Consider the following 27,181-nt stretch of genomic DNA (forward strand, 5'->3'; position numbering starts at 1 on the left):
ATTACAGGTGATTCAGCCTTAGTTTACTTTTAAAAAGATCATGAATTCCCTTAAGCAAGACCATATTCATATACTATTCTAAAATTACTCTTCACTTTATCGACTTTTCTCCACTGAAAGTTATTCCCAAGGAACAAAACAGTTGAGAGGAAATATGAACAAAACATTTATTTATTTATATTATTTTTTAAAAATATATTTTTATTGATTTCAGACAGGAATTAAGAGGGAAAGAGAGATAGAAACATCAATGATGAGAGAATCATTGACTGGCTGCCTCCTGCACACCCCCCACTGGGGATCAAGCCTGGAATCGAACCTGGGACCCTTCAGTCTGCAGGCCAACGCTCTATCCACCGAGCCAAACCGGCTAGGGCTGAACAAAACTTAACGACCACATTGCTCAAGTATTAAGGAGAGAGATCTAGAAAATAATGCATATGGATTTGCTTTGCCTTTTACACCAGTGATTCTTAACATCATGGAACCTGTCCCACAATGACCATACACCACAAACATTTTGCACATATTTGCAAGTTCACAGCCCTCCTGAAGCCTGTCCAAATACTCCACTTCAAAAGTGGTAACAATGCCTACTGGCATGGCTCAGTGGTTGAGCGCTGGCCTATGAACCAGGAGGTCACTGGTTCGATTCCCGATCAGGGCACATGCAGGAGGCAGGCGATCAATGATTCTCTCATTGATGTTTCTATTTCTCACTCACTCTCTCCCTTCCTCTCGGAAATCAATAAAAATATTTTTTAAAAACCACACAAAACAAACAAACAAAGGACAATTATACCTATTTTAAAAAGTGGTAACAATTTCCAGAAGTTGACTCACTTTCTCATGGACATCCTAGAAACACCACCTTCTCACAATCTTTTAGCTTATTTTGTAAGCAAATCAATGTTAATAGTTAAAAACTTCCTAGAATACTAATGAGCTTGAAAAAGTTTTATTGAACAGTTTTGGATGCTGCTTCCTACCTTTTAAGTTTAAGAATAAAAAAGGTATTTCAATAACAAAACAAATATATAGTGGAGTCATTTTCTTTTGTGTGAAGAAATATGAATGAACTGTACATAAACATTTAAAAGCAAATTAGTTCACTGACAAAACTTTAAATTTCTCAAGAGCACAGCAAATGCTAAACACACTAAGCTCGTGTTGCTCCTTCAATAGCTGGGGAGTGATGAGCGCTGGCCTATGGCTTAGGATCTGCGTCCATGCTTGTTTCCTGAGACTCCTCAACCTCTGAGAGCTTCTCATCATCTATGATTGAGAAAGAAACATAAAACTTTAGTCAAATTTGCTTAAATTATATGTCTAATAAATATATAAAAACGTTTATCCTTTATTAGACAGTCAATTTAAAATAAAAATGGCAAAATAATAGCCTATGACTGTAATCAGCACACACAAGTGTTTGGTTTTAAAAATTCCATTTTGGTTGTTCTTGTGTATTCGTAAATGTGAAACTGATGTAAATAATGTAAAACTTATGTGAATAATGTAAAACATAAGTGATAGATTTCACTTTAAACAAAAACCTAGGTCTTAGCTTTTCTTGAAAACAATCAGATCAGATAATACAGAAATTTTGTTTTGGTTATAATCAATACCATGAGCAAGTCTACAGTTCCCCCAAAGCACCCACTATTCTGAGTATGCAAATATGCTTATCACTAACTACTTCACTCACTTATGGCCTGCCTGGATCCTGCATCGTTACTTTATTGCAATAAACTATAATAAACCAAAAAAATTCCAAATCTATTACCCTTAAATTGCTTTTAATATAGACTACTGGATATGTGTTTAAATCAGATATTACTACAAATTCAGATTTTTCTACATTTATTCAGAAAGCTGAACAACATGAGTACTTTCTAACGTCACCCAACTACACTGATTTTCTAAAATTGAACATGTACTCTCTCTTTTGAGATGTATATTTTAGAAGGCATGTCCCTGGGCCATTAAAAATCCTTATAAACATTCGTTATTAAACTATTTCTACTTACTTTCCAGTGTTTGCTGAAGTTCGTGGATGGTACTAAGAAGAACATGAAACTGTTTCCGTCTCAATTCCAGCTGTGTTAACAAGAAAAAAATTAATACACATTGACCTATAAACATACATATCATGAAATCTAACATATATATGCAAATACCTTATCTTCAACACTTTCTTTAATATGTGAAAGATGCTCCAATTCTTTGCCCAGAGCTTCTAGTTCCCTGGAAAACAATAAAAGTGTTATATTTTGCTAACGGAGGAACAGAATTCATAATAACTAACTTTTTAATTACTAAGTAGTTTTTAAAAATAAAAAAAAGGATGAGTTATAACACTCTATTATAATTAGACTTTTAAAGCTACAGTGATTTATTCTTAACTTCTAAGTATGCATTTATTTTCATTAAAATGAAATTTCTATATACTTTTTAAAGTATAGGAAAACATAGATAACAGAATATCAAACCCCAAGAATTGATGAGTTTTAACAACATTTTGTCATACTTATTTCAAGTTGGGTTTTTGGGAAAAGAAATAAAACATTGCAGATTTGCTTGACACACTTTTAATCTTACCCCCAGTCCTCTATCCCAAGCCATTTTTCTTCCTTTACCACCCACTCAGGCAATCACTATGTTATTCCAATCCTTTTTTAAAGTATATATTTGTATTTCTAAAGTAGGTTTACAGTTGTTCATATGGAAAATAATACAATAATTAGTAAATAATAATACAAGAATGAACTGTGTTTCTCACACTCGCAACAGTAAACCTACGTTTGCCCCACCTTACATATCTTCTGTTTTTCTTTTCTCTGATTATGTGTTTAAAGAGTAATTCTACTTTATTCTTTTTAACTACTATTTAGTATTACACTATATAAGTAGGACATATTCTATTTATTCATTTTCATATTGATGCATATTATATGCGTTTATTTCAGAACTACAAGCAGTATAGGCAGGAGCATTAAAAATATCTATTTAATAGTATTAGACTATGTCATATTGGCAACCTGGTCCCTCCTTTTGAAACATAAACACATATAAAGATTACTTTCTAGTAAAGCTCTAAACTTACTTTAATGTCTCATGCCTGTCTGGATGATGCTGAATCACTTTTGCCAAAGCATCATATTCTGAAAGATATAAAATTAAGGTTTTTTTGAACCTGGATATCAAAATAAAATGTATAATATCACAAGTCTTTCCAAATCACTTTCCTAGTTCATAAGGAAATGAAACGTTTTAGGAAGGAAAGAGTACTGCCAGTGTCACTTGACTCAGCTACAACTGCAGTGACACACGACTTCAAGTGTTCTAAGCAAGCACGTTAGCTCCTGCTCTGTTTTCCACTTGCCTTTTCATGGGCAGAATACAAGAGGCCAGCAGAGGCATACGTGATCTTAAGTCATTACTGATCCAGTGGATGATTCTAAAGAGGACTGTATACTATTTGCCCAGCAAATAAACCATCAGCAAGGTAAATATAGCATACCATTAAGTCCAGACCTTAGACAACAGCAAATTGTACTTCTCACTCATTCTAAAGGCAAAGATTTCAGAACCTAGAAATGATTTAAAATTCAGGAACCTTGTTTCTGCTCCACTGAGACTTCCAGGATAAACCATGTATCTTCCGTTAACCTTTCTTATGAAATGATAATAGCAGCATTCATTTGAAAGCCCTCAACAGTCAAAAAAACAATGTGTAACATTTAAAAAGAATTTACAATTGATTTATTAATTGGTATATCTTGCTGTAAACTCACCACCAAAACTTGACCACATGCATTTTAGACTGAATTAAAAAAAAGGAATTGAACATCGTTGTAATTATTTGTTAAAAAGTAAAATTTATTGTTTTGGAAATCTGCATATTAATTCAACAAAAGTGTGACAAACAAAAAAAACTTAAGCCATAAAAACCTACAACCCCCAAATAACCATTAACATTTCCCATTTCCTTCTAGTTTTTCATATATGTCACAATTCTAATTATACATTTTATTTCTTTCTGTCTTTCTTTCAATTTACATTATAGGAGGAATAATACCTCTGCCATTAAAAATTGTTTTGAAATTGTTTTTATGGACTGCAATAAGGACATACCCTAATTTAAGAACAAAGAGAGCAAAACTTTAACCTTCCTCTTATCATTTAGGCAGCTTGTAAATATTTGCTTGCTTTGTACTTAATAAAAACTCAGTGAGCTTAAATTATTTTTTTAAGTACTCCAATTAAACAAGTAAACAACAAACAAAATCCTAAATCTAGTGTATTTGTGTAAATAGCCTTTGCAGATTAACCATTATATTATTTAGGCAGAGGGGTCTGAAGACAGTAAAAAAAAACACAAAAAAATAAAAAAACAAATACTTAAGAAATACTTGCATAATCAATTCAATCCAGGAAAAATAAAATTTTTTTTAGCATAACCTTCCTTCTCTATTTTAAAGAATAATATAATTTTGAAGAATTAAGTTTGGCTCCTAATTCTTTTTTCTTTTTTAATCCTCACCCGAGGATATTTTTCCATTGATTGTTAGAGAGTGGAAGAGAGAAGAAAAGACAAGAGAGAAATATCGATGTGAGAGAAACGCATCAATTGGTTGTCTCCTGCCTATGCCCAACCAGGGCCCAGGCTGGGGAGGAGCCTGTAACCGAAGTATGTGCCCTTGACCTGAATCAGACTGGGACCTTTCAGTCTGCAGGCCAATGCTCTATCCACTGAGCCAAACCAGCTAGGGCCCCTAATTCTTTTTTACAATTCAGTCTGATTCTAGCTGAAGATTTTACCTCACAACATTAAAAAAAAAAAAAATCATGAAAATCCTAGTCAGTAATAAAGTATTCGCACACTAACTAAATCCCACAAAACTCTTACCTTGGCGATTTTTTCGTATTCGTTTTGCTTGAAGAATCTGCTTTTTGCACTCAGCAATTTTTTCATGTGCTCCAGCAATGCTACATTCTATAGAAAAAGGTTTTTTAAAGATAGTTGTAACAACATCTATAATCTCCATCCATTTTCAAATTTAAAATGTGTTTTTAAATTAAGTTCCATTGCTAATAAAATAGATGCTGACATTTTTTTAAAAAATTGTAAAGTACTATATCATATTAAAATACATTTTTGTAACTGATTTTACTATATTCTTTCTATTAATATTGTTATTGTCATTATTTTACTACTAATCAAAGAAAAATACTTGCAAGTATTATTTCCCCTAGGCCATAAAAATTAAAATTATAGCTAAAGATTAATTAATTTATTAGGTTTCTTTACCTATTTCTTTGTAAATTTTTTCATAATTTTCCATTTCTCTGAGATTCATATCATATACCAGCAAAGTTTTGCCCATGGAAAATTCACACTGAGACAGTGTACTCAGCATACGTTGGTACTGGCTGTAACTAATACAAAAGAGAGAAAAACGGAATAAAGATTTTTGCGGATTACCAAAGTTGAACTATCTATAGTGTAGGCAAACATTTGCTAATTAAATTACATAAAGTTCTGAGAGAATCCTTTGCTTTACTTTAAACAATTTAGACTATCTGTCCCTTGTTTTCTTTTCCCAAATATAGTACACTTGAGTTTATAACTGCTTTAGTTAAAAATGCAAAGATGGTATTGTTGTTCCTATCAGTATAAGTTTAATTTAAACAGCTACTTGTTTTAAATACTTTTTTAAATGTTTTGATCAGATTTTTTGTCTTCACAATTCTCACAATTTTTTCACTCTATATGGTTATTTGTCTATGTGAAAAGCTAATTCAAATTAGGAAAATTTTTCTAATTTAAAAATTATTAAATATGTACAAAACTTTGCAGCAACCTATTACCTTATTTAAAAAAGAACATTTTATTTAGATGTTTAAACACATATCTGCTAAAAGTGACTAAATAATGAGCCTGGATTTAATCTTCATTTCTTCTAGTCACTATGCTTTCTACACCTTTTAACAAACATAAAGCAGGCCTCTCCAGAGAATTAATGCCAGAAAAACCCACTCTTGATTAACCAAGAGTTGACTCAATTGGACATTTAAGGTGGGTGAAAATCTGCAATATTATCAGAACTGTGTATAAGGCCTACAATCACATGAGGACAGTGGTATAGAAACAACAGTGAAAAGATATACCCCTCTTCCTGGGATCCAGAGTTGCACCATTTAATGAAACTTTTCACTAGCAGATTAATTCTGCGATCATCTCCAGCGCCATCTCCATCAATTAGGAGACGCTTCCGTATGACTTCGTCTGGAGGAAAGAACAATGTGAATTAAAAGACCATCTTGCTCTTGTTAATTTCAGAAACAAAAAACAAGTATCACTACTCATTCATTCATCTGAAAGAAAACTAATGAAATGTAAATGTACTCTATGCCACTGAACTGTACACTTAAAAATTGTTAAAATGGTCAATTTTATATTATGTAGGTTTTACTACTATATACATACATATAAAGCTGAGTGTCTCTATGTGTGTCAGGCACTATCTTAGGGCTGGGGTTACAGCAGTGAAAAGCCCAGCCCTTACAGAACTGTGATTGATTCTACTGCTGGTTTGCTGAGTAGAAATAATTTTCAGGTACCACCAAGGAAATAAGCTAATTCTTGGAAAACTTTATTTGGAAAAATCTGTTCAGACAGAAGGAAGATTGAAGTGCTCATGTCTCTAACTAGTGTGAGGTCCTCTGGTCAAAGGATTAAAAGGAATAGAGGGAAGAGAGGCAGCCTAGGAAATGAGAAGAGAGATGGGTCAAATAAATGGACTCTTTTTTTTTTTAATGTGTAATCTAGTCATTATATATGCAATGTTCTTTCCCCAAAAGGATATTTTTTTAAAACAAGTCTGTCTCACTTTTGCTCCAAGGCAAAGAAAAAAAGGAATTAGAAAAGCAGCAGAGATGATTATGATGAGTAAGAAGTGGCCTGCCAGCCCTGAGCTATTCTTCCTGGACAAAATCATTCTGGATCAAAACAACAGAAAGACAATTTGAAACCACATCAAAATATCATTTTCATCAAGAAGAATGGCAAAAAACAAATGACCTGATAATAGAAGTGTTAGCAAGAGTGCTGAGAAACTGCACTTACATACACTGATGGAAAGTAAACCGGTAGGTACACTCTTTGCAGGGCAACTGGGCCAAAACAAACACTATTTAAAAGGCACATTCTAGGAACTCATACTCTAGGTACATGTGCACCCATGCACAAAGATAAATGTAAAGGGATGTCCTTAACAGTGCTGTTTGTAGAGGAAAGATTGCAAACGTAAACATTCACCAGGAAGAAACTGCTTAAATTACATATTATGCAGCCAAAAGAATAGTGTGGGTATATATATATAACATTGCCAGAAAAACACAAAACAAAACAACCCAGATGTTAAGTAAAATGAAAACAAAACAGGTGCAGAACACACAGCTTGTTGCCATTTGTGTAGAAATGGAGGAGGGCTTGGTGTGTTTGTGTTCACACATCACACAAGCGGTATGCTATTCACAGAGTATCTTTGGGAGAATATACAAGAAACTGGTAATACTGATCGTTTCTGGTAAGAGATGACAAAGGATGAGAAAGTATTTAATTTTCTAAATGGCTTTGTAGAATTGTGTTTGGTTTTTAACATGTGCATGCATTTTTTATAATAATTTAAAGTGTAAATAATTCCTGGAGAGCCTGCCTGTTGAATCAACAGCAAAATCTTTAAACAACAGTTCCTGTGTGTGGGCAGCATTCTCGAGGGCAGGTGCAGCTGAGATAAACTATAGAGGGCAAATAGCCTGTTTTAAAATTTATTCTGTGACATCAGATAAACATTTTAGAATTGGGTTTTGTTCTGAGTCATGGCTTTGATAGGCTGCTTACAGATTCATCAGGTGTTTTAATTTTACACTTTAAAATACCAACTAATGCTTTGTTTTTAACCACCAACAATGCTATTTGAGGAGATGGAGACAAAACACAGTACTTGAAGAGATTAAACTGCAGAAAATGAATTGATTTTTTTAAAAACTATAAACATGTGCCCTGGTGGTGTGCTCAGTGGTTAGAGCATTGGCCCACGCACTGAAGGGTCTCAGGTTGGATTCCAGGTCAAGGGCATGTACCTGGGTTGCAGGTCCAATCCCAGCCCCAGTCGGGGGGGGGGGGGGGGGTGTGTGTGTGGAAGGCAACCAATTGATGTGTCTCTCTCACATTGATATTTCTCTCTCCCTTCTCCTCCCTCCCTTCCACTCCAGAAATCAATGGAAAAAATATCCTGGGGTGAGGATAAACAAACAAACAAACAAACTTTGTTAAAATAAAAGTAAATATACAATAGATAAGCAGTCTGTTGTTCAATTTATTTATTAATATATTTTTTATTGATTTCAGAGAGGGAGAAGAGATAGAAACATTGATGATGATAGAGAATCATCGATTGGCTGCCTCCTGCACACATGGGATGGAGCCCGCAACCCAGGCATGTGCCCTTGACTGGAATTGAACCCAGGACCCTTCAGTCCACAGGATGACACTCTACCCATTGAACCAAACCAGCTAGGGCTGGTGTTCAATTTATACTGCTCAATTCCTTTGTCAGTCTTCTTATCTCTGCTCTTCCAATTACCTCTCCTCCCACCCCAAACCCCTTCTGCCTCCCAGATGCCTAGGCATCCTACTTTATTGAGGATCAGGGATTTCAAATGTAAATGCATTCAGGGAACAGGAAAAAAGGAACAGAGAAATTGGGGAGTGACTATCCTGACTTAGGGGAAGCTATTACCAGAACGAGTTTTTCAAGAGATTTTTAAAAGTTTAGTAACTAACAAAAAATGTTTCAAGCAGATTTTGCAATCATTCCACCTGTATACTTAAAATCTGTGCACTTTTATGTATGTAATTTCCCAATTACAAACATTTTTGAAATATGTTTAAAACACTATAAAGTAAAGGCCTAGTAAACTTGGGGAAGGGTTCATAAGGACCAGTCCTGTTTTGCTCATTCTTCTTCCTCCTAGCCTCTCACTGTGTCTATATTTCTGATGCTCAATAAATATTTTAAAATTGGTTGTGGCGCCTGCCTGAGAGCATCTGCCCTCCAAAGAAAGCTTTGTCTCAATAAACCACTAGTAAGTAGCACGCAGTTTCCTTATGTTCAGGCCCACAGCAGAGATTTCTCTTCTTGAACAAAAGACATGCACATTTGATCAATGAGCAGATGCATCTATAGGTACCAGAGTAAGTTCTGAGTATGTGAAAGAAAGCCCGGAGTTCTTTCACTTCAGTTAGGGAAATAACACACACGTGATTGCTAACGAGTGACAGACACACAGCAGAAGAAATTAGGATGAGGGCTCCCTTTGGTTTGGGGATTTTAGGAGAAGTGGAATTTGAGCTGCTCTTTTGATATTTAAAAATTATCAACTAAAAAAGCTAAAAGGCATCTATCAAAATTTCAAATAATATATATCCTGTGAATCAATAATCCTAGATATACTTGCACATGTGCAATATGACGTATGTCCATCAACAGGGGGCTAATTAAATACATTTGGTACAGGAATATGATGAAATACCATGAAACTATAAAAAAGCAAAAAAAATCAATGTACTGATACAAAGAGGTCACTTAAGAAAACTTGTTGCAAGAGCAAGGTGAAGAACTGTGTGTTTGGCATGTTTCCTCCATAAAAAAATGAAGGGGAATAAGAAGATATATTCACATGTGCGTATAGTCACAAAGATAACCTGAAATGATATACAAGGAACTAATAAAAGAGGTTACTGGGAGAGGGGCAGTGTCAGGGGACTAGATGAGCAACAGGCTGTCAAGGGGGAAACATGCTTTTATATCATTTGATTTTTGAGCCATATGCGTACTCAAAATCTGTTAGCTGTTATTTGAAAAAGAAAGCTCTGATGTGGTGATGGTATCATAAGTGTTTGCATATGTTCAAACACAACGAATTGTAGACATTAAATATGCACAAGTCTTTATATATTACTTATGCCTCATAAAGCTGTTAGGGAAAAAAGCAAGCAAAGGTCCTTTCCCAAGCCCCACTGCTATGGGCTGCAGCTGGATCTGGGCAGGACTGCCCAGAACACCAGGGAGGCTGGGAGAGTGAGACAAAGCTCAGGACCAAGCCCACAAAGGCCGCCAGGGGTCAGAATGGGAGTCCGCACTAGTCATGGCCGTGCTAGTAGACTTGGACCTTGCTGGTAGGCAACTGGGAGTTTCTAAAGGCTCCTGGGCAGGACTTTCCAGCAGGATTAAGCCGAGGGCAGTGTACAAAGTGGACTACAACTGCGAAAAGGCCACAGGCAGGGAGCATGTGCGGTTAGGAGCTGCAATGGCATGAACTGAAGCAGAGATTAGTCACAGGTCTCGGGAGGCAGGTCAGGGCTGAGCAGAGACCTGGTTAGGAACAGGCGAAGGCATGCGGAGGAGTCTGTGTGACCGGTTCTGGAAGCGCAGAGGACTCTGACCAGAAAGCCAAGGCCATTTTCTGGCTTCAGTCCTGTCCTTTCCTTTTAGAGCAGAGAGCATTTGCTCACAGCCCAACTTCTGGGCCAGTGTTCTGGTTAGTCCACAGTGTTTACTGTGAGGGTGTGTATGTATGTGAGCAATATTTAACTTCACCTGCAAAATGGGAATAAAACTTCACACTTTGTAGGACTTCTGTGAAACTTTACAGAAATAAAATATACAAAAAAGCATAATGCCTGTTCACAGAAGGAAAGCAGGGGAAAAAAAGATATCCTATCTTTATGTTAAATTTAATCCACAACTTGTATCTCCTAAAAATGGTAAAAAATGAGTAAATATTGAATATGTATCATAGATAGATCAGTATACTCAGAAAGATATATGCTATGCATTTATGCATAAAGTTTTGCCCAGTTAGGATCTCTCACAAATTTGGTTATCTCAAACTTCATATTGCAAGGTTATACCTTTCCTACCTTAAACTGCATGGAAGAGTTGCTGCCTAAAAAATTCTCTGGGGATGAGAATTACTGAAATCCCACATATAAAGCAGAGCACAGCTCCAAGAGCAACAAAATAAAACAAAGGGGTGAGGTGCCAGTTTAAAAACAGGCTCTGTTCTTTCTCAACTTAAAGATGGACTGCTGCTGACAGTCCCCAACACACATGACGTGAGCATTATTATTTTTAATGATACCTCATCAATTAGCTCTAGATTGAACACACCTAAGACATGTTTTGTTTACTATATACATTGACTTCATAAATTATTATCATGCTTGAAGCTCTTTATAAGCAATTTGAATGCTAATACTAATAATTCTGGCGGGCCTTGGCCCACCCTGTAAAAACAATAAAGATGACTTAGAAACTATTTTATTGATATTATCAACATCATTCCTTACTTGTCATAATTACTTTCTTTACTGACTATAAGGATCAACGTCATCTGGAAAGAGCTTTTAAACCAAAATGCTTAACATCTGCCCTGAGAATGGTTTTCTGCTCGACTTTAGGCCTGTAGGGAGATTTCCTACTGCATTTGGTTATATCAGCCGTGGGCAAACTTGAAATGAATAAAACTAAAAAAAAAAAAAAAAGGCCATACCCTTTTATGTAATGATGTTTACTTTGAATTTATATTAGTTCACACAAACACTCCATCCATGCTTTTGTTCCGGCCCTCCTGTCCAGTTTAAGAACCCATTGTGGCCAAAACCGGTTTGGCTCAGTGGATAGAGCGTTGGCCTGCGGACTGAAAGGCCCCAGGTTCGATTCTGGTCAAGGGCATGTACCTGGGTTGCGGACACATCCCCAGTGGGAGATGTGCTGGAGGCAGCTGATTGATGTTTCTCTCTCATCGATGTTTCTGACTCTCTATCCCTCTCCCTTCCTCTCTGTAAGAAATCAATAAAATATATTAAAAAAAAAAAAAAGAACCCATTGTGGCCCTCGAGTCAAAAAGTTTGCCCACCCCTGGGTTATATGTTGTACCATAATTATACCTATAAACTTTCTGCTATTGAAATCACTTTAAAATCAGTTATGACACCTGTATGATGACAAGCAAATATTTTCTCATAAAATTGAGATGCATTTTAGACCCCTTCCTGTCTTATCTGCCAACCCATATCTAGAAGAAATTACCCATTTTCCACAAACAGAGGCAGGAAGAAATTACTCCTTTATAGTCACTAAACCAACTCTCCGTTTCCAAGCCCTCTGGCCAGGTGACATCGCCATTTTAACTGTGTTCTCATTTTAGTGTGGAAAGACAGTCTCTCATAAACCCAGACGAATACTCCTTTCAAAACCCATAGTTGTTATTCTCCACAGTAGGTATTAAAACCTCGACTACAAAACAACTGTTCAGAACATCTAACAGCAAACATTCAAAAACGAAAGAGGAAAATAATTTGGAAGATAATAATGGTGGCCAACCTCCAAAGCACTGACTTCTTCAGAGACAGGTCCAGGCTTGATAACTATGGCCAGAACCTCCGGTTAGGACACCTCCACCTGCCCTCAAAAGTGACTCCCCCCACTGGAAGCCCTCACAGCACTGCAACCTCAGCTGTTTAGGAAATAGCAATCCTGGGACCTACCACTGAAGACGAGCATCTCCTTTAGAAGGCAAGTTAATTTAGCGGGAATATTGCAGGCATGCAAACCCACCGCTGGCTTTTTCCAGCCAGGTGTTCCTAAACCCTCTGAATCCAAACTGAAAACCACAGGAAGGGATAATAATTTCAGACAGGATTACAGCAAAAAACAGCTGGCATCAGGGCAATTTAGTAATATGTGTCAAAATTAAAAATACATATAGCCTATGATCTGTACCATATTCTAAAAATTATTCCTACAAGTGTACGAAGACATATATACAAACAGCTCCACTGTAACACTATTGGGTAAGAGCAAAAAATTGAAAATAGCTAAATACATTTTTAAAAAGCTATGGTACATTTATACAATGAAATACTACTTGGCCGTACAAAAGAAGGAAATCTTACCCTTTGCAACTGCATGAATGGACCTGGAGAGCATTATGCTAAGTGAAATAAGCCAGTCAGAGAAAGACAAGTACCACATGATTTCACTCCAGCCAAAATGAACTAACCAGCAAAACAGTGACAGATGCATAGAGAGCAGGCTGACAACTGTCAGGTAGGGGAATGTCTGGGGGGATGGGTTGAGCAAAAAAGAAAAAACTCATAGACACAGACAACAGTGAGGTGACTGCCTGGACAGGGGTGGGGATGAGGGTGGAAGGGTAGAGGGGGAGGGAGGAGGATATAGTGGGAATAAATGGTAATGGACGGAGACTTGACTTGGGATGGTAAACACACAATACAGTGTACTGATGATGTGATGTTAGAACTGTGCATCTGAATGAAACCTGTATAATTTTGTTAATCAGTGTCACCCCAATAAATTCAATAAATAAATAAATAGAATAAAATACTACACATTGATACAAAAGAATAAGGAAGGAAAAGTTCCAAGCTCTATCATTAATTGCAGAAGTATAATATAGAAGACGGTGGAAACACCTGTATAAAATTTTAAAGGACATATACATTTTGGCATATTAACAAATACATAACGCTTGTAATACGCTAGGAATTGTTCTAAGTGCTTTTCACATAAAAACACATTTAATCTGCACAATAGTCCTATAAAACAGATATTACCCTTATTTTACAGATACAGGTAAAAATACATTTTTATTTGCCCCAAATTAAATGTCACAGGAAGTAAGGAGTAGAGCTGGGACTCAAACTCAAGAGTCTGCAGCCAAACCGGTTTGGCTCAGTGGATAGAGCATTGGCTTGCGGACTGAAGGGTCCTGGGTTCGATTCCGGTCAAGGGCATGTACCTTGGTTGTGAGCACATCCCCAGTGGGGGGCGTGCAGGAGGCAGCTGATCGATGTCTCTCTCATCGATGTTTCTAACTCTCTATCCCTCTCCCTTCTTCTCTGTGAAAAATCAATAAAATATATTTAAAAAACAAACAAACAAACAAAAAAAAAACTCAACAGTCTGCACCAGAGAAGGTGCTTTTCACTTTTTATGAGCATTTAAATATCATTCTGGAAGGGCACACAATAGAGTTTATAGGGATGACCTTTGGGCAGTGGGTTAGTAATGGAAGGTGAGTAAAGGAAGGTGTCACATTTCTTCCTGAATTTTCTGACTTAAAAAAAATATCAACAGTTGTTGACAGGTAGTGAGCTTAATGGTATATTGAGGTATTTTCCTTAATTTTTTCTGCATTAAAAAAGTTCTAATCAATGTTCTTTAATAAATCTATGATGTGTTAACGAGAAGAAAGCTGGTTTGCCCTGAGGTGTTAACAAGAGAGACCAAGGCTATGTAAAAACAATGTGTGTACAGATTCCTGTTAAATTTATCATTAGCTCCTCGCTGCTCAAGAGTTATTAAGCTGAAAGAGGTATATTCCATTGTGTTTGATTCCTTATAGTAAAATAACACCTAACCCTCCTCCCCCTTTTCAAGAAGCTTAAAATCATTAAAAACAATTTTTAAGGCCAACACTATTAAGAAGACACAAAAATGGCAGGTGGAAAAACAATAATTTGATTCCTTTATGTAAATACTGATCTCTTGTGAGATACTTAGGACCAGTCTACATAAATTGCTGATGCCAAAGTAAATTACTTAAACCAAAATTAAATTTTCAAAAAACAAAAATATTGTTGAGGTCTTTTATTTTTCTCTAGATTTACTTAAATATTTAGAGTACAGTACTAATAAAGTCAAGGTTGAAATTCCAATCTTGCTTTGAGAAACCATCCATATTGGCTAAAGAAACATTATTTAATAGTTGAACTACAGCCCTAACCCTTGGGCTGGGGCCATAGCCAAGGGAACAAGGGGCAAATTCATTGGCGCTAGTGAAAAGCAAAATGCAAAAAAAAAAAACCCGAGCCCACTAATGTCTAATTAACATTAGATTAGCAACTGAAATAGAAACAGCAGCAGCAGACACTTATACAGTGTTTATACACTCCTACTTGATGACCAAACATCTTGTTTGATTCCTTCACTCTGAAAAGTGTCCTGCTCTGGACAATAAAATAAATGGTCACTGAACTTCAAAGTGCTTTACATACAGTATCACACTTCATCCTTGAAACAACCCTCTAGAGCAGTGGTTCTCAACCTTCTGGCCCTTTAAATACAGTTCCTCATGTTGTGACCTAACCATAAAATTATTTTCGTTGCTACTTCATAACTGTCATGTTGCTACTGTTATGAATCGTAAGGTAAATATCTGATATGCAGGATGGTCTTAGGCGACCCCTGTGAAAGGGTCGTTCGACCGCCAAAGGGGTCGCGACCCACAGGTTGAGAACCGCTGCTCTAGAGTATGTATTATTACCTCCCTTTACAGATCTGTGGTGTCACCTCTGCAGTCATAGGAAAATATAAACAATTACATTAGAAAGTCATAGTATAGGTCCAATATTTTGTCACATTGTTCTGAGGCATATTTAAAACGATTATTTCAAATTTTTATAAGCATATATCCATGCATTTGATTTTTTAAAAAGACCACTAAACTGTCAAAATCAATAAGCTCTATTAAATGCAAAGTACAGACCCATCCAGCACTCCACCCCCCACCCCTCATCTCCCATCTGTTGCTCTGGCATATCAATTTATCTACCTAATGTTCTCTGTACTGCAAAAGGGCTTCTGAAATGATTTCTATTAGGGTACTAACACTGTTTACCACCCTTTAAATTAACACATACAAAATACAAACTGTGAACATAGCTTAAATTAGCAGTGGTAACATCTAAACTGCTTTCCAGTTAGCCAAAATGTTGGAGTGCAACAGGGGAGAGAGAATGGCCTTGCCAATAACTGGCTATGTGACAGTAAGTCACTGACTGCACAAGACCTCCATTTTTCCATCTATAAAATTACTGTGTTGGTGATAATATCCATAGTTCAGTATCTATAGATAACAATATGGGATTTCTCTCCTTCCCTCTGAGGCAGGGCAGTTCCTCAAATTAATCCAGGTGTCCTTGTGTTGGGTGCAGGACATACAGAGCTTGTCCTCCAGGAGGTCTCAGTTCAATCAGATAGGCAGCCCCATATGTAAGGATTACATGCCAGGCATCTCAGAATCAGATTCCTCAGAGACAGACACTGGTACTCCTCCGAGAACTTTTCAGGAAAATGACTGAGCTATGGAAGCCACCCACTTCTCAGTCTTCTCCACTGCTATCACCCTAATCCAAGCCCACCTGTCTCATCTCTCCCTGCTCCATTTCTGCCTTCCTAGAATCCATTCTCTACACAGCAGCCCAGAATGATCTAAAAGATCTACTAGATCACTAGCTTTTCTGCTTAAAATCCTCCAATCACTTCCAAGTACCCACAGAAGACTTCATCTCCTCTCCATGGCCTGGAAGGCTCATTTACTTTTTCCAGCCTCCTTCTGTGTCACACCCCTCCTGGCCCACCTCCGCCTGGACCCAGCCTCCCTTATTTTCCCTGTGGGGAGAAGAACTTGTTTTCACCTCAGACCTCTGCACTAGCAGTTGCCTCTATCTGGAATACTTTCCCAGAGTCTTCAGAGTTGACCCTGCAGGGCTCACATTAAATGTCACTTTTGAGAGCAGCCATACCTGATCACCCTATTTTACCTAGTTGCTGGCAGGCCTTCCCCATTACTCTCTCTTCCATCCGATCTAGATCATTCTCAGAACTCAATTAACTTCAGAAATTAATTATGTTCTTTTTCAGAAATTACTTATTTACTGACTGATTGCACACAATTGCTTCTCTCTCCCAAGTAGGAGTCAGGCCTTCCTCTGCAGTTTACTGCTATACCCAGCACCTGCCATCGTGCTGAAAAGGTAAGCAATAGATACTTGTAGGTGTATCACACATCTCTCACTTCTGCTTGATTTTTACCAAAATCTCAATTGAAGAAAACAACAGTAATGAGAACTGCCTGAAGAAGTTGTAGTTCATTCTTTCCTGCATGTCTACATATCCTTAAAGCAAACAAGCAAAAACATTTTGCTCTGAAACTGGTCAGTTTGCTCAATGGTACAGAGTCAGCCTGAGGACCAAGGGGTCCCAGGTTTGATTCCAGGTCAAGGGCATGTATCTCGGTTGCCAGTCAGCCTTTGTGCTGGAGGCAACTAGTTGATGTGTCTCTTCCACATCAATGTCTCTCTCTCTCCCTCTCTCTCTCTCTCCCTCCCCCACCCCCCTTCTTCTTCCTCCTTTCTCTCTTCCACTCTCTAAAAGTCAATGGAAAAGTATCCTCAAGTGAGGATTAAAAAAATTTTTTTTGCTCTGAATTAAGGCAGACCAACAAAGCTATTTGCCTAAACCACACAGTCTATTGGCTCTAGAATGCTTTCTAACTTGGGATTTAGCCTTCTTTGACCTAATAGTGATGTGTTAAGAAACAGCCAATGATCTTCAGTGCTAAAAAGAAAGTTGATGATCTGACACTGGCTTTTCTCTATAAGCACCCCAAAGTCTTTTCTCCAGTGTCTAAATCACAAAAACGGCTTGTCTTAGTTATCTAATGCTGCCTTCTCTCATAGACACTAGCTCACAGAATGGACCAGCTCTTGGTATGAACTGCTAGGGAAACAAGAGCCACTGTCACTTTCTTCTACTAGTAAATGTAGCAGACTTTACCCTAGCATTTTGAGGATCACCCTCACTTGTAACTTCTTGGTTTTCCTGGTCTCCATGTTCTTTCTGCCCTGCTTCCTCACCCATTCATTTTATGTTTACTCATTATGGTAAGTTGCCTTAAATTTCTAGAACAAGCTAAATACGTTAAGTATTAAGGGCTACAGCAGCAATATACATGAAATAACATGGTTACAGGTGAAAGATTAACTGGTTCTAGGAAAGACAAAAGGGGACAGATGAGGTAGGTCTTGAAGAATATGCGGGCTATCTCCAAGCAGAGAAGGGCAATCATGAGATGAGAGGGAAAAGGCACAGTTCTCATCTAAGGAAAGTGGAGAAGAGATGAGCAAACCAGCTCTTACACTTAATACTATTTACTGAACATTATGTATCAGACTCAGTGCAAAGCACTTTATGACTTTTATTGCATTTAATCCTAGGTTTTACTATTATGCCCATCCAAAGAATGAAACCGAGGCTCAGAGAGGTTAATTAACCTGCACAAGGTCAGACAACTTGCAAGTGGTGGTGCCGATGGCCTCTCAGGATGTAGGGGGCACTTGACTGCAGTCAGTAACTTTACTAGAACTCATCTGCCCTTCTCATCTCCTGACAAAACCTCTCTCTCCTTTGAAGTTCTCTTCCTCAATAGAAAAGTAGCACTAACAAGCATAGTCACTCAACTCAGACACCTGGGATAATCCTTGATCCTTCCCCTCATCCACTCAATCATTGAAGTCCTGACATTGCCCCTCATAAATCTCTCTCCTCCGCTCCACTCCTCTGCATTCCCTCTTCACCTGAGCCCCCATTAGCTCGTATTAGGACCACAGCAGTAGTAGCTCAGACATTAATCAGAATGGTGAAGGGCAAGAACTCTGGAGCCATTCTGCCTGGTTTTGAGCCCAGGCTCTAGACCAGGGGTGGGGAGCATCCGGCCCACAGGCCCTATAAAGGCCTGCAAAATCATTTGGTCTGGCCCTGTCAAAGAATTAGGGGTGAGTTAATTACATGTTTGACCAAACACAGCAGGCTAATTTTTAAGTTGATAATTTTGTATGGCCCGTGAATGATGTTATAAATATACAAACAGCCCTTGGCAGAGAAAAGGTTCCCCACCCCTGCTCTAGACCAGTGATGGCGAACCTCTGACACGTGTGTCAGAGGTGACACACGAACTCATTTTGGTTGATTTTTCTTTGTTAAATGGCATTTAAATATATAAAATAAACATCAAAAGCCGAACCGGTTTGGCTCAGTGGATAGAGCGTCGGCCTGCGGACTGAAGGGTCCCGGGTTCGAGTCCGGTCAAGGGCATGTACCTGGGTTGCGGGCACATCCCCAGTGGGGTGCGTGCAGGAGGCAGCTGATCGATCTCTCTCATCGATGTTTCTAACTCTCTGTCCCTCTCCCTTCTTCTCTATAAAAAATCAATAAAATATTTAAAAAAAAATAAATAAACATCAAAAATATGTCTTTGTTTTACTATGGTTGCAAATATCAAAAAATTTCTCTATGTGACACAGCACCAGAGTTAGTTAGGGTTTTTCAAAATGCTGGCACGCCGAGCTCAAAAGGTTCGCCATCACTGCTCTAGACCTTACTACCCGTGCAACCTTGGGTAGTTACTTAACATCTTTGTGTCCCCGTTTCATCTGTAAAGTGGGATAATTAGAACACTGTATGACATACAATAAATGTCATGTAAATGTTAGAGATTGGGGCGGGGGACTTAACTCCTCACTTTCCCTTTTCTCATCAGTCTTCACATAGCAGAGTGTAGTGGTGTTTTTTATTTTTAATGCAAATCTGATCACATGGGACTTTTCATAGTTTCCCATTGCTCTCAGAAATCTCTGTCTCTTAGCTTTCTAAATTCTAGCCAATATTTGTCATCTTCGAGCTGTTCCAACACTTTGGGGCCTTTGCACAAGTCATTCCCCCTGGAACACCAGCCCATGGATTTATAAGGGGATTAAGGGTAACTTTTTCAGGGAGGCTTTCTGATCTCCAAGAATGAATAAAGAAATCTTTGTTACATGCTTCTACAGTTCCCAACCTGGTCCTTCCCCTATGGTAACAGTTGCCACACTTAAAACTAATTATCCAACGTGTCTTTCCCACCAGCCTGTAACCTCATAGGGCAAAAGATCTCCCCTGTTGGTTATGGGCTGTAATCCCAAAGCCTAGCCCAGGGGGAATGAATGTCTACTGAATCAATGAAACTGGAATGAAGCAAACTTACCATTACCCATGAAGTACCTGGATCTCTGAGATCGCCCCACCGCCTCTCACTATGCTTTATCACACCCACAAATTTGTGTCTATTACTTTCTTCCCACTGCCTGGTCCCTGGAGACCCTGTCTACCCCCAACTCTTCAGAAGTGTCCTCTCCACAGATATCTATGACTACCAGTCACTCCCTCTACAAAGGGACCAGGCACCCCTAGATGTCCCCTTCCCAGATGTCAGAGACTTCCTTCCTCCTTCACTGGATACCTTCTGAGGTCCTCCCTCCAGTTGCCCATCATGCCTGCCCACCTGCCTCAAGGCCTCAAGCTGTTTTATTTCTGCTCAGTGCAGAGACCCCCCCCTGAGTCCCTCCTCAAATCGGTCACCTTCCTCAATGGCCCTCACAACTCTCAGTGAACCCAGCCTCTACCTCGTCCGGCCTTCCTCCCAGCAAAGCACCCACCCAAGCCAAACACACTCAAATCTCTTATGGTCCTGATGCACCCTAGGTGGCCCCAACCCGCTACATCCTGTCCGCATCCACTCCTTGCACCCTGTCCCGCCCCCGCCCCCCAGTCCAGGGCCAGTCCGGACCTCACTGCGCCGGAGCCCGCGGGGGCTTGCGTTCCGTCCCGACTCCTCCAGGGATCACCATGCGGCGCCAACACCCCGCTCACGGGTCGCGGCCTCCCCTCCTCCCCGCTGGCCCGAACCTCGCCCTCCGAGTCCCCTTGCCCGCCAGCCGCCCGCCCGCCCTCCGGCCCCCGGGTGCGGGCCTCCCCGTCCCCCCTTCGCGGCTCCCCGGGGCCCACGAGCGCCCAGCGCGTCCCCGACAGCCCGCGCCCCTTCCGGGCCCCCGCCGCGTGCGCTCCCGGCCGACCCCCGCCCGCCGCGGCCTCGGGAGCGGCCAGCGAGTCCGCGGCCCGGCGGTGCTCGCGGCGGCCGGGGCTCGCGGGGCGGCCGGGGCGGGGGCCCGGCTCCGGGAGCGGCCGGCGGCGCCTCACCGTCAGTCACGGCTCCCATGGCGTGCGCGGCGGCGGCGGCGCGGGCTGAGGCGGCGGTTGGCGGCGGAGGTCAAACTCCCACAATGCAGCCGGGTAAACAGCATGGAGGCGGAGGCGGCGCCCGCGGCCGCCCGCTCCGACGCCTGAGCCGCGCCGCCGCCGCGGGACCCGCTCCCCGGCTGCCACTCCGGGGCGGCCCGGCCGGCGCGCGTGGAGCCTGCCCGCGGGCGGCCCCTGTCCCCCGGCCGCCCCGCCGCCGCCGCCCGGAGGCCGCCCGAGGCCCCGGCCGCCGCCAGGTGAGCTCGCGGGGCGCCGGGGCGGCGGGGGGCTGCGGCCGCCCGGGGTCGAGGCCCGCGCCTTCCCGGGAGGGGCCGCGGCCTCCGCGTGCTGCGGGGGTGGGCTCGCCCCGAGGGGGGACGGGCGGGGGCGCCGGGACCCCTGGGCGCGCGGCGGGGCGGGGCGCAGCGGAGGGTCCCCGCGAAGTTCCGCCTCTCGCGCGGGCGGGTCTGGAGCGCGCACCGGCGCGGGGCGCGGCCGGCGGTCGGGGAGGCCGGGGCCCCGGGAGCGGGAGGGGCGGCCGCCTGCTGCCCGGGGGCCGGCGGGGTCGGGAGGGGAAACTTGGGGAGCTCCGGGCGGAGTTCGCGGCGGGACTGGGAGCGCCGTGCCCGCCGTCCTCACCTGGCGGCCCGGCGCTGACCCGGGATGGCGTGCCTTTATTTATTTATCATTCACTTATTTATTTGTCATTTACGTATTTATCTATTTATCATTTATTTATTTTTCTCTTGGATTAAAAAAAAAAAGCCTCTGCCTGTCCCATCGTAAGGGGAAGTAGAAAGTGAAGGGGGGCGGTGCTTCATGGGAAACGTCGCCTCGCGAGTCGAGTTACACGTTTCCGGGGCCCCCTGCGGAGTCTGGGGGCATCGCTCCCCAAAAGTCACTTCGAATCCATGTCGGCGAGTTTCTGGCCAAGGGCAGCCTTGCGGCGGTGAGCGGCGCCCCCGGAGGAGCGCGCCCGGCCCGCTGCGGGGACCTTCCCTGGGACAGGCTGTGCCGGCCCCTGCGCGTCCCTGAGCCTCGAACCCGCGTGGACTTACTCTCCCGCCACGGCCCCCGCTCCCCCTGTGTTTCAGGGATGGAGCCCTTCTGTGGGATGGAGCCCTTCTGGGGGGTGGAGCCCTTCTATGGAATGGAGCCCTTCTATGGGATGGAGCCCTTCTGGGGGATGGAGCCCTTCTATGGGATGAGGCCCTTCTATGGGATGGAGCCCTTCTGTGGGACGGAGCCCCTCTGGGGGACGGAGCCTTTCTCGGGGGTGGAGCCCTTCTGGGGGGTGGAGCCCCTCTGGGGGGTGGAGCCCTTCTATGGGATGGAGCCCTTTTGGGGGGTGGAGCCCTTCTGGGGGATGGAGCCCTTCTGGGGGATGGAGCCCCTCTGTGGGATGGAGCCCTTCTGGGGGGTGGAGCCCCTCTGGGGGGTGGAGCCCCTCTGGGAGATGGAGCCCCTCTGGGGGGTGGAGCCCCTCTGGGGGGTGGAGCCCTTCTGGGGGATGGAGCCCTTCTGTGGGACGGAGCCCCTCTGGGGGATGGAGCCCCTCTGGGGGGTGGAGCCCCTCTGGGAGATGGAGCCCTTCTATGGGATGGAGCCCTTCTGGGGGGTGGAGCCCTTCTGGGAGATGGAGCCCTTCTGGGGGATGGAGCCCTTCTAGGGGGTGGAGCCCTTCTGGGGATGAAGCCGTTCTATGGGATGGAGCCCCTCTATGGGATGGAGCCCTTCTGGGAGATGGAGCCCTTCTGGGGGGTGGAGCCGTTCTGGGGGGTGGAGCCCTTCTGGGGGATCCCGTGTCCTCGCCTCGGTGGGGTTCATCCTCCCGCTTCTCCCAGGTCCCAAAGGGCAGAGTTCATGCAGACGTGTGACTGGGAAGTGGGCTTAATTGGACCTCTAGTTAGAAACCAGCACGTGGAAGATTGTCCTCGTAGCTATGAGGTCGCAACTTGAGTAACCCTCTTGAGCGGGCCTCCGAAGGATGAGCGTCGAAGGATGAGCGTCTTTGCCTTTTGGCTCAGGGGACATGGGAAGTGTGAGGATTTCTGAGGCCTAACTGCCCCTCCCCCGGGTGTGGGACTCCCCTGGCGTTGAGATCCTATTGGCTGCCATGTGCCTCTGTCGCTGCTCATGGTCTTGGTTTTCAGAAGGAGGGAAGATTCTCTGACCAAAACAATTACTTTAAATCTTAAGGGCCTCAGGGGCAGGCGGGGTTCAGTGGTTGAGCTTCCACCTATGAACCAGGTCATGGTTCAAGTCCAGGTTCAATTCCCTGTCAGGGCAAGTGCCCAGGTTGCCCCTGCTCATCCCTAGTGTGGGATGTGCTAGAGGCAGTCGACCAAGGATTCTCTCTCATCATTGATGTTTCTGTCTCTCTCTCCTCCCTTCCTCTCTGAGTCAATAAAAAACATATTAAATCCTAAGTACTAAAAATTTTAACTTGAAAGTATCAATTGATTATCTGTCAATCCCAAGTGGCACTTTTGATCATGATGTTGACTTTGAAACAGTATATAGTGATTTAAAATAATCATTAGCCCTGGCAGGGTACCTCAGAGCATAGTCTCAATAACTAAGGTTGTGGGTTCAATCTGGGCGTATACAAAAAGCAATCAATGAATGCATAAGTAAGTGGAACAACAAATTCTCTCTCTCTCTCTCTCTCTCTCTCTCTCTCTCTCTCTCTCTCTCTCTCTCTCCTTCTCTCCCTTTTTCCCTCTCTCCCTCTCCCCCTCTCCCCCTTCAGTCCTTTTTTCCCTCCCTCCCTCTCTTCCTATCTCTGAAATCAGTAATCTAAAAAAATCTTTAATGTTGTTTGTAGACAAGTATCACTGCCCCCTGCAACTGTTAAATTTTCAGGAGACATTCTATTCATAGATGGAATTCTGGCTGCTTTTGTAAGTTTCTTTTGTAACTTACAACTTTGTTGGACAGCTCTAGAAGTGTTCTAAAGTAGTAAGACCAAGAGAGATTGGAAAAACTTTAAATTTTGAAATATACCTGAAAATAAACATTTCTGAAGGTTCTTGACTCAAGTGGTGGGTAACATCAAAATTTGAGCCTTTATGAACTTTTAAAAATCTGCTTTGTCAGCCATATAATTTAACTCCCAGTTGCACTGACAGATCTATGTGCTGAACATTTAAGAATTATTTTAATGGACTTTTCTTCATATCATATATAGTGAAAGAACATCTTTAGGTAAATATTAGGAATGGTCTCTTTTGTGTGTAATCAATTGAACAGTTAAAGTAGGAAGGACTCAAGCTCTAGGCCATACTAACATTTCTTTCTTTTCTAGCAATATCTCAGAGCAGAAGGAAGTAGCAAATTTTAAGCTATGACAAACTGATTTGGACTTTAGACTTATATGACCTTAGATTTGGTGAGTTACTCAAGTCATTTGATTCCTGGTTTCTTTGAGACTACAAGAGTCCAGCTGAGAAAGCTTGAATGTTTATTTAATTTTAGCGTTCTGCAACTATAATGGGTGATGAGAGAACTCTTTGAAATGGTGTAGGCATTTCTATAATACTAGAGGCCCGATGCACGAATTCATGCACCAGTGGGATCCCTCGGCCTGGCCTGCAGGATCGGGCTGAAACTGGCTCTCTGACCTCCCCTGAGGGGTCCCGGATTGCGAGATGGTGCAGGCCAGGCTGCGGGACCCCACTGATGCATGACTGGGGGGCCCTGGAGGGACACAGGCGATTGGCCAGCTGGGGAGGGACTGTGGGAGGCCCCTAGGGTGTGTCCGACCTGTCTCACTCAGTCCTGATCGGCCGGACCCCAGCAGCAGGCTAACCTACGGGGCAGAACATCTGCCCCTGGTGATCAGTGCACGTCATAGCAAGCAGTTGAGTGGCCTTAGCATATTACACTTTGTTGGTTGAACGGACGACTGGTCACTTAGCATATTAGGGTTTTATTATATAGGATACTTTTAAAGCAAGAGTTATCCTAGGGTCTGTGGACTTCTAGGGGTCCATTAATAGGCTTCAAGAGATTCCTGAACCTCCTATTGTGACCCAGACGTTTTGTGTATGTGTATTTTTCTAGGGGAAGGGCCTATAGTTTTGTTATAAAAGAGGTGTAGGTCCCCCCCAAGCTTTATATATATACATATTTTTATTAAATAAAATGGGAGTTAGAATAATTCTAGAAAAAGATAGGAAAAAGTAGATATTTGTGTTCAATACTTGCCTTTTATTTATTTTTTTTGTCTTTTTTAATCCTCACCCAAGGATATGTTTTTATTGGTTAGAGCGGGAGAGAGAGAGAGAGAGAGAGAGAGAGAGAGACATCAATGTGAGAGAGAAACATGGATTAGTGGCCTCCTGTACCCACCCTGACCTGGGATTGAACCCACAACCTGGGTACGTGTCCTGACCAGGAACCAAACCCACAACCCTTCAGTGCACAGAGCGACACTCCAACCAACTGAGCCACACTGGCCAGGGCAATATGTTCCTTTTAAAATTTCCTTTAGCCTAGTCATGTGGTCTTAGAGGCACAAAAATGCACTTCCATTTTGTTCCCACAGCAAAGTGCGGCTTGTTAGTTGATAAACCACACAATAAAGGGCTTGACATGCTATCTTGAGTGCATTGTGGATGTTTTGTTTGTTTTTTTTTTTGTTGTTGTTTTTTTAATATATTTTATTGATTTTTTAAAGAGAGGAAGGGAGAGAGATAGAGAGTTAGAAACATCGATGAGAGAGAAACATTGATCAGCTGCCTCCCGCACACCTCCCACCGGGCATGTGCCCGCAACCCAGGTACATGCCCTTGACCGGAATCGAACCTGGGACCCTTCAGTCCACAGGCCGACGCTCCATCCACTGAGCCAAACCGGTTTCGGCCATTGTGGATGTTTTTAAATTATATTTAAAAATTTACGCCGAACCGGTTTGGCTCAGTGGATAGAGCGTCGGCCTGTGGACTGAAGGGTCCCAGGTTCGATTCCAGTCAAGGTCATGTACCTTGGTTGCGGGTACATCCCTACTGGGGGGCGTGCGGGAGGCAGCTGATCGATCTCTCTCATCGATGTTTCTAACTCTCTGTCCCTCTCCCTTCTTCTCTGTGGAAATTCAATGGAATGTATTTAAAAAAAAATAAAAAATAAAAAAATAAAAATTTAGAACAGAATGATTGATGGTCTGTAAAGCAGAGATTTGAGCTTGACTACCAGCCCCTGGAGCAAACATTTCATTCAGATCCACTCTTACTCTCCAGCACATCTGAAATTTGACTGGGAGGTAATCGTTCTAGAAAATGTGTTTGTGCCTTGGCAAGACAGCAGGGCATGACGGGAAGAACACAGATTCTGAGTTAAAACAGACAAGTTCAAGCCTGGGTTCTTCCATTTACTGTAGCTACTTAACTTGCCAGACTCTCTAGTTTCTCATCCGGATAAAGGTTACTTGGTAGAGATGTTGGGAGACTGGCATGGAGGTTCCAGTATAAAACTCTGAGCCCTCATTGCCTCACAGGAGGACTTGGAAGCTAGATGTGGGTAACCATTAATGAACATCTGAGGGAACATGTATAAACATGGTATGTGGTACTGATGTACATTGTTTTCAAATAGATGTAGAAATATTAACGTTGAGACTTTAAAAATCAAGTTTTCAAAAATGAGTTAGGGTTTACTTGTTCTTATATTGTGGACATTTGTGGGAAAGTTAAAGGAAAATTGTGGTACAGTTGACAAAGCTGAGGTCATGGGTGCTGGGCAGAAAGAAACAAAAGCCATCCACCAGCATACAGCTCTCTCTTTGGGTGAGATTTCCATGTAAGTGTTGCTCTTCACTTGTAATTTAAATGAAGAATCTAAATTTAAAAACCACACGTGTATTTTCTAGTCCATCACTTCTAAAAAGGTTTGCTCACCCCCCCCCCCACCCCCCCCCGCCATGGAACCCTCACAGGTACTCCAGGGATTTTATTAGTGGAAGTTATAACTATAACTTCACCTGTCTAATGCTGATAGGTTTAAAAGGCCTCCACAATTGGGTACCTGTGTCAGTTTTTCTCAGCAGGGAAAAGAATATGGAAGAACTGAATTGTATAGGGTTTTAAGAGTAAAAAGTGAGTCATATAAATAGAATGCTTACAATATTATTGCCATAAAAATATAACTTGCTTCTGTTTCCCTTTTCCGTTCGTCTATTCATGGTGAGCATG

General features: G+C 42.0%; 2 protein-coding genes across 5 annotated transcripts in view; one reads left to right on the forward strand and one right to left on the reverse strand.

Moving 5' to 3' along the window:
• Nucleotides 1–153: 153 nt before the first annotated feature.
• Nucleotides 154–21,035, reverse strand: THOC7 (THO complex subunit 7). Of its 2 annotated transcripts, none has more exons than XM_070390919.1 (8): nt 20,952–21,035; nt 6,172–6,289; nt 5,312–5,439; nt 4,910–4,996; nt 3,104–3,161; nt 2,178–2,244; nt 2,028–2,097; nt 154–1,275 (listed from the first exon to the last, which is right to left on the reverse strand). In XM_070390919.1, the coding sequence occupies exons 1-8, from the start codon at nt 20,968–20,970 to the stop codon at nt 1,208–1,210; spliced, it is 615 nt and encodes a 204-aa protein (XP_070247020.1). In that variant the 5' UTR covers nt 20,971–21,035; the 3' UTR covers nt 154–1,207. The 2 variants fall into 2 exon arrangements, with proteins under 2 accessions (XP_070247020.1, XP_070247021.1); XM_070390920.1 differs by lacking the exon at nt 20,952–21,035 and adding an exon at nt 20,542–20,627.
• A 98-nt stretch (nt 21,036–21,133) lies between these two features.
• Nucleotides 21,134–27,181, forward strand: part of ATXN7 (ataxin 7) — a 158,326-nt gene continuing 152,278 nt past the window's right edge. For 2 of the 3 annotated variants that reach the window (XM_070390922.1, XM_070390923.1), the window contains exon 1: nt 21,134–21,247. The gene's annotated coding sequence lies outside the window, so the exon portion shown is untranslated. The remainder of the gene's footprint in view (nt 21,248–27,181) is intronic. The other variant, XM_070390924.1, reaches the window with a different exon arrangement.

This window comes from Myotis yumanensis, unplaced genomic scaffold (genome assembly GCF_028538775.1).
Source record: "Myotis yumanensis isolate MYYU_CA2020_CCGP unplaced genomic scaffold, mMyoYum1.0.hap1 SCAF_14, whole genome shotgun sequence".
In the NCBI taxonomy this organism is placed as follows: domain Eukaryota; kingdom Metazoa; phylum Chordata; class Mammalia; order Chiroptera; family Vespertilionidae; genus Myotis; species Myotis yumanensis.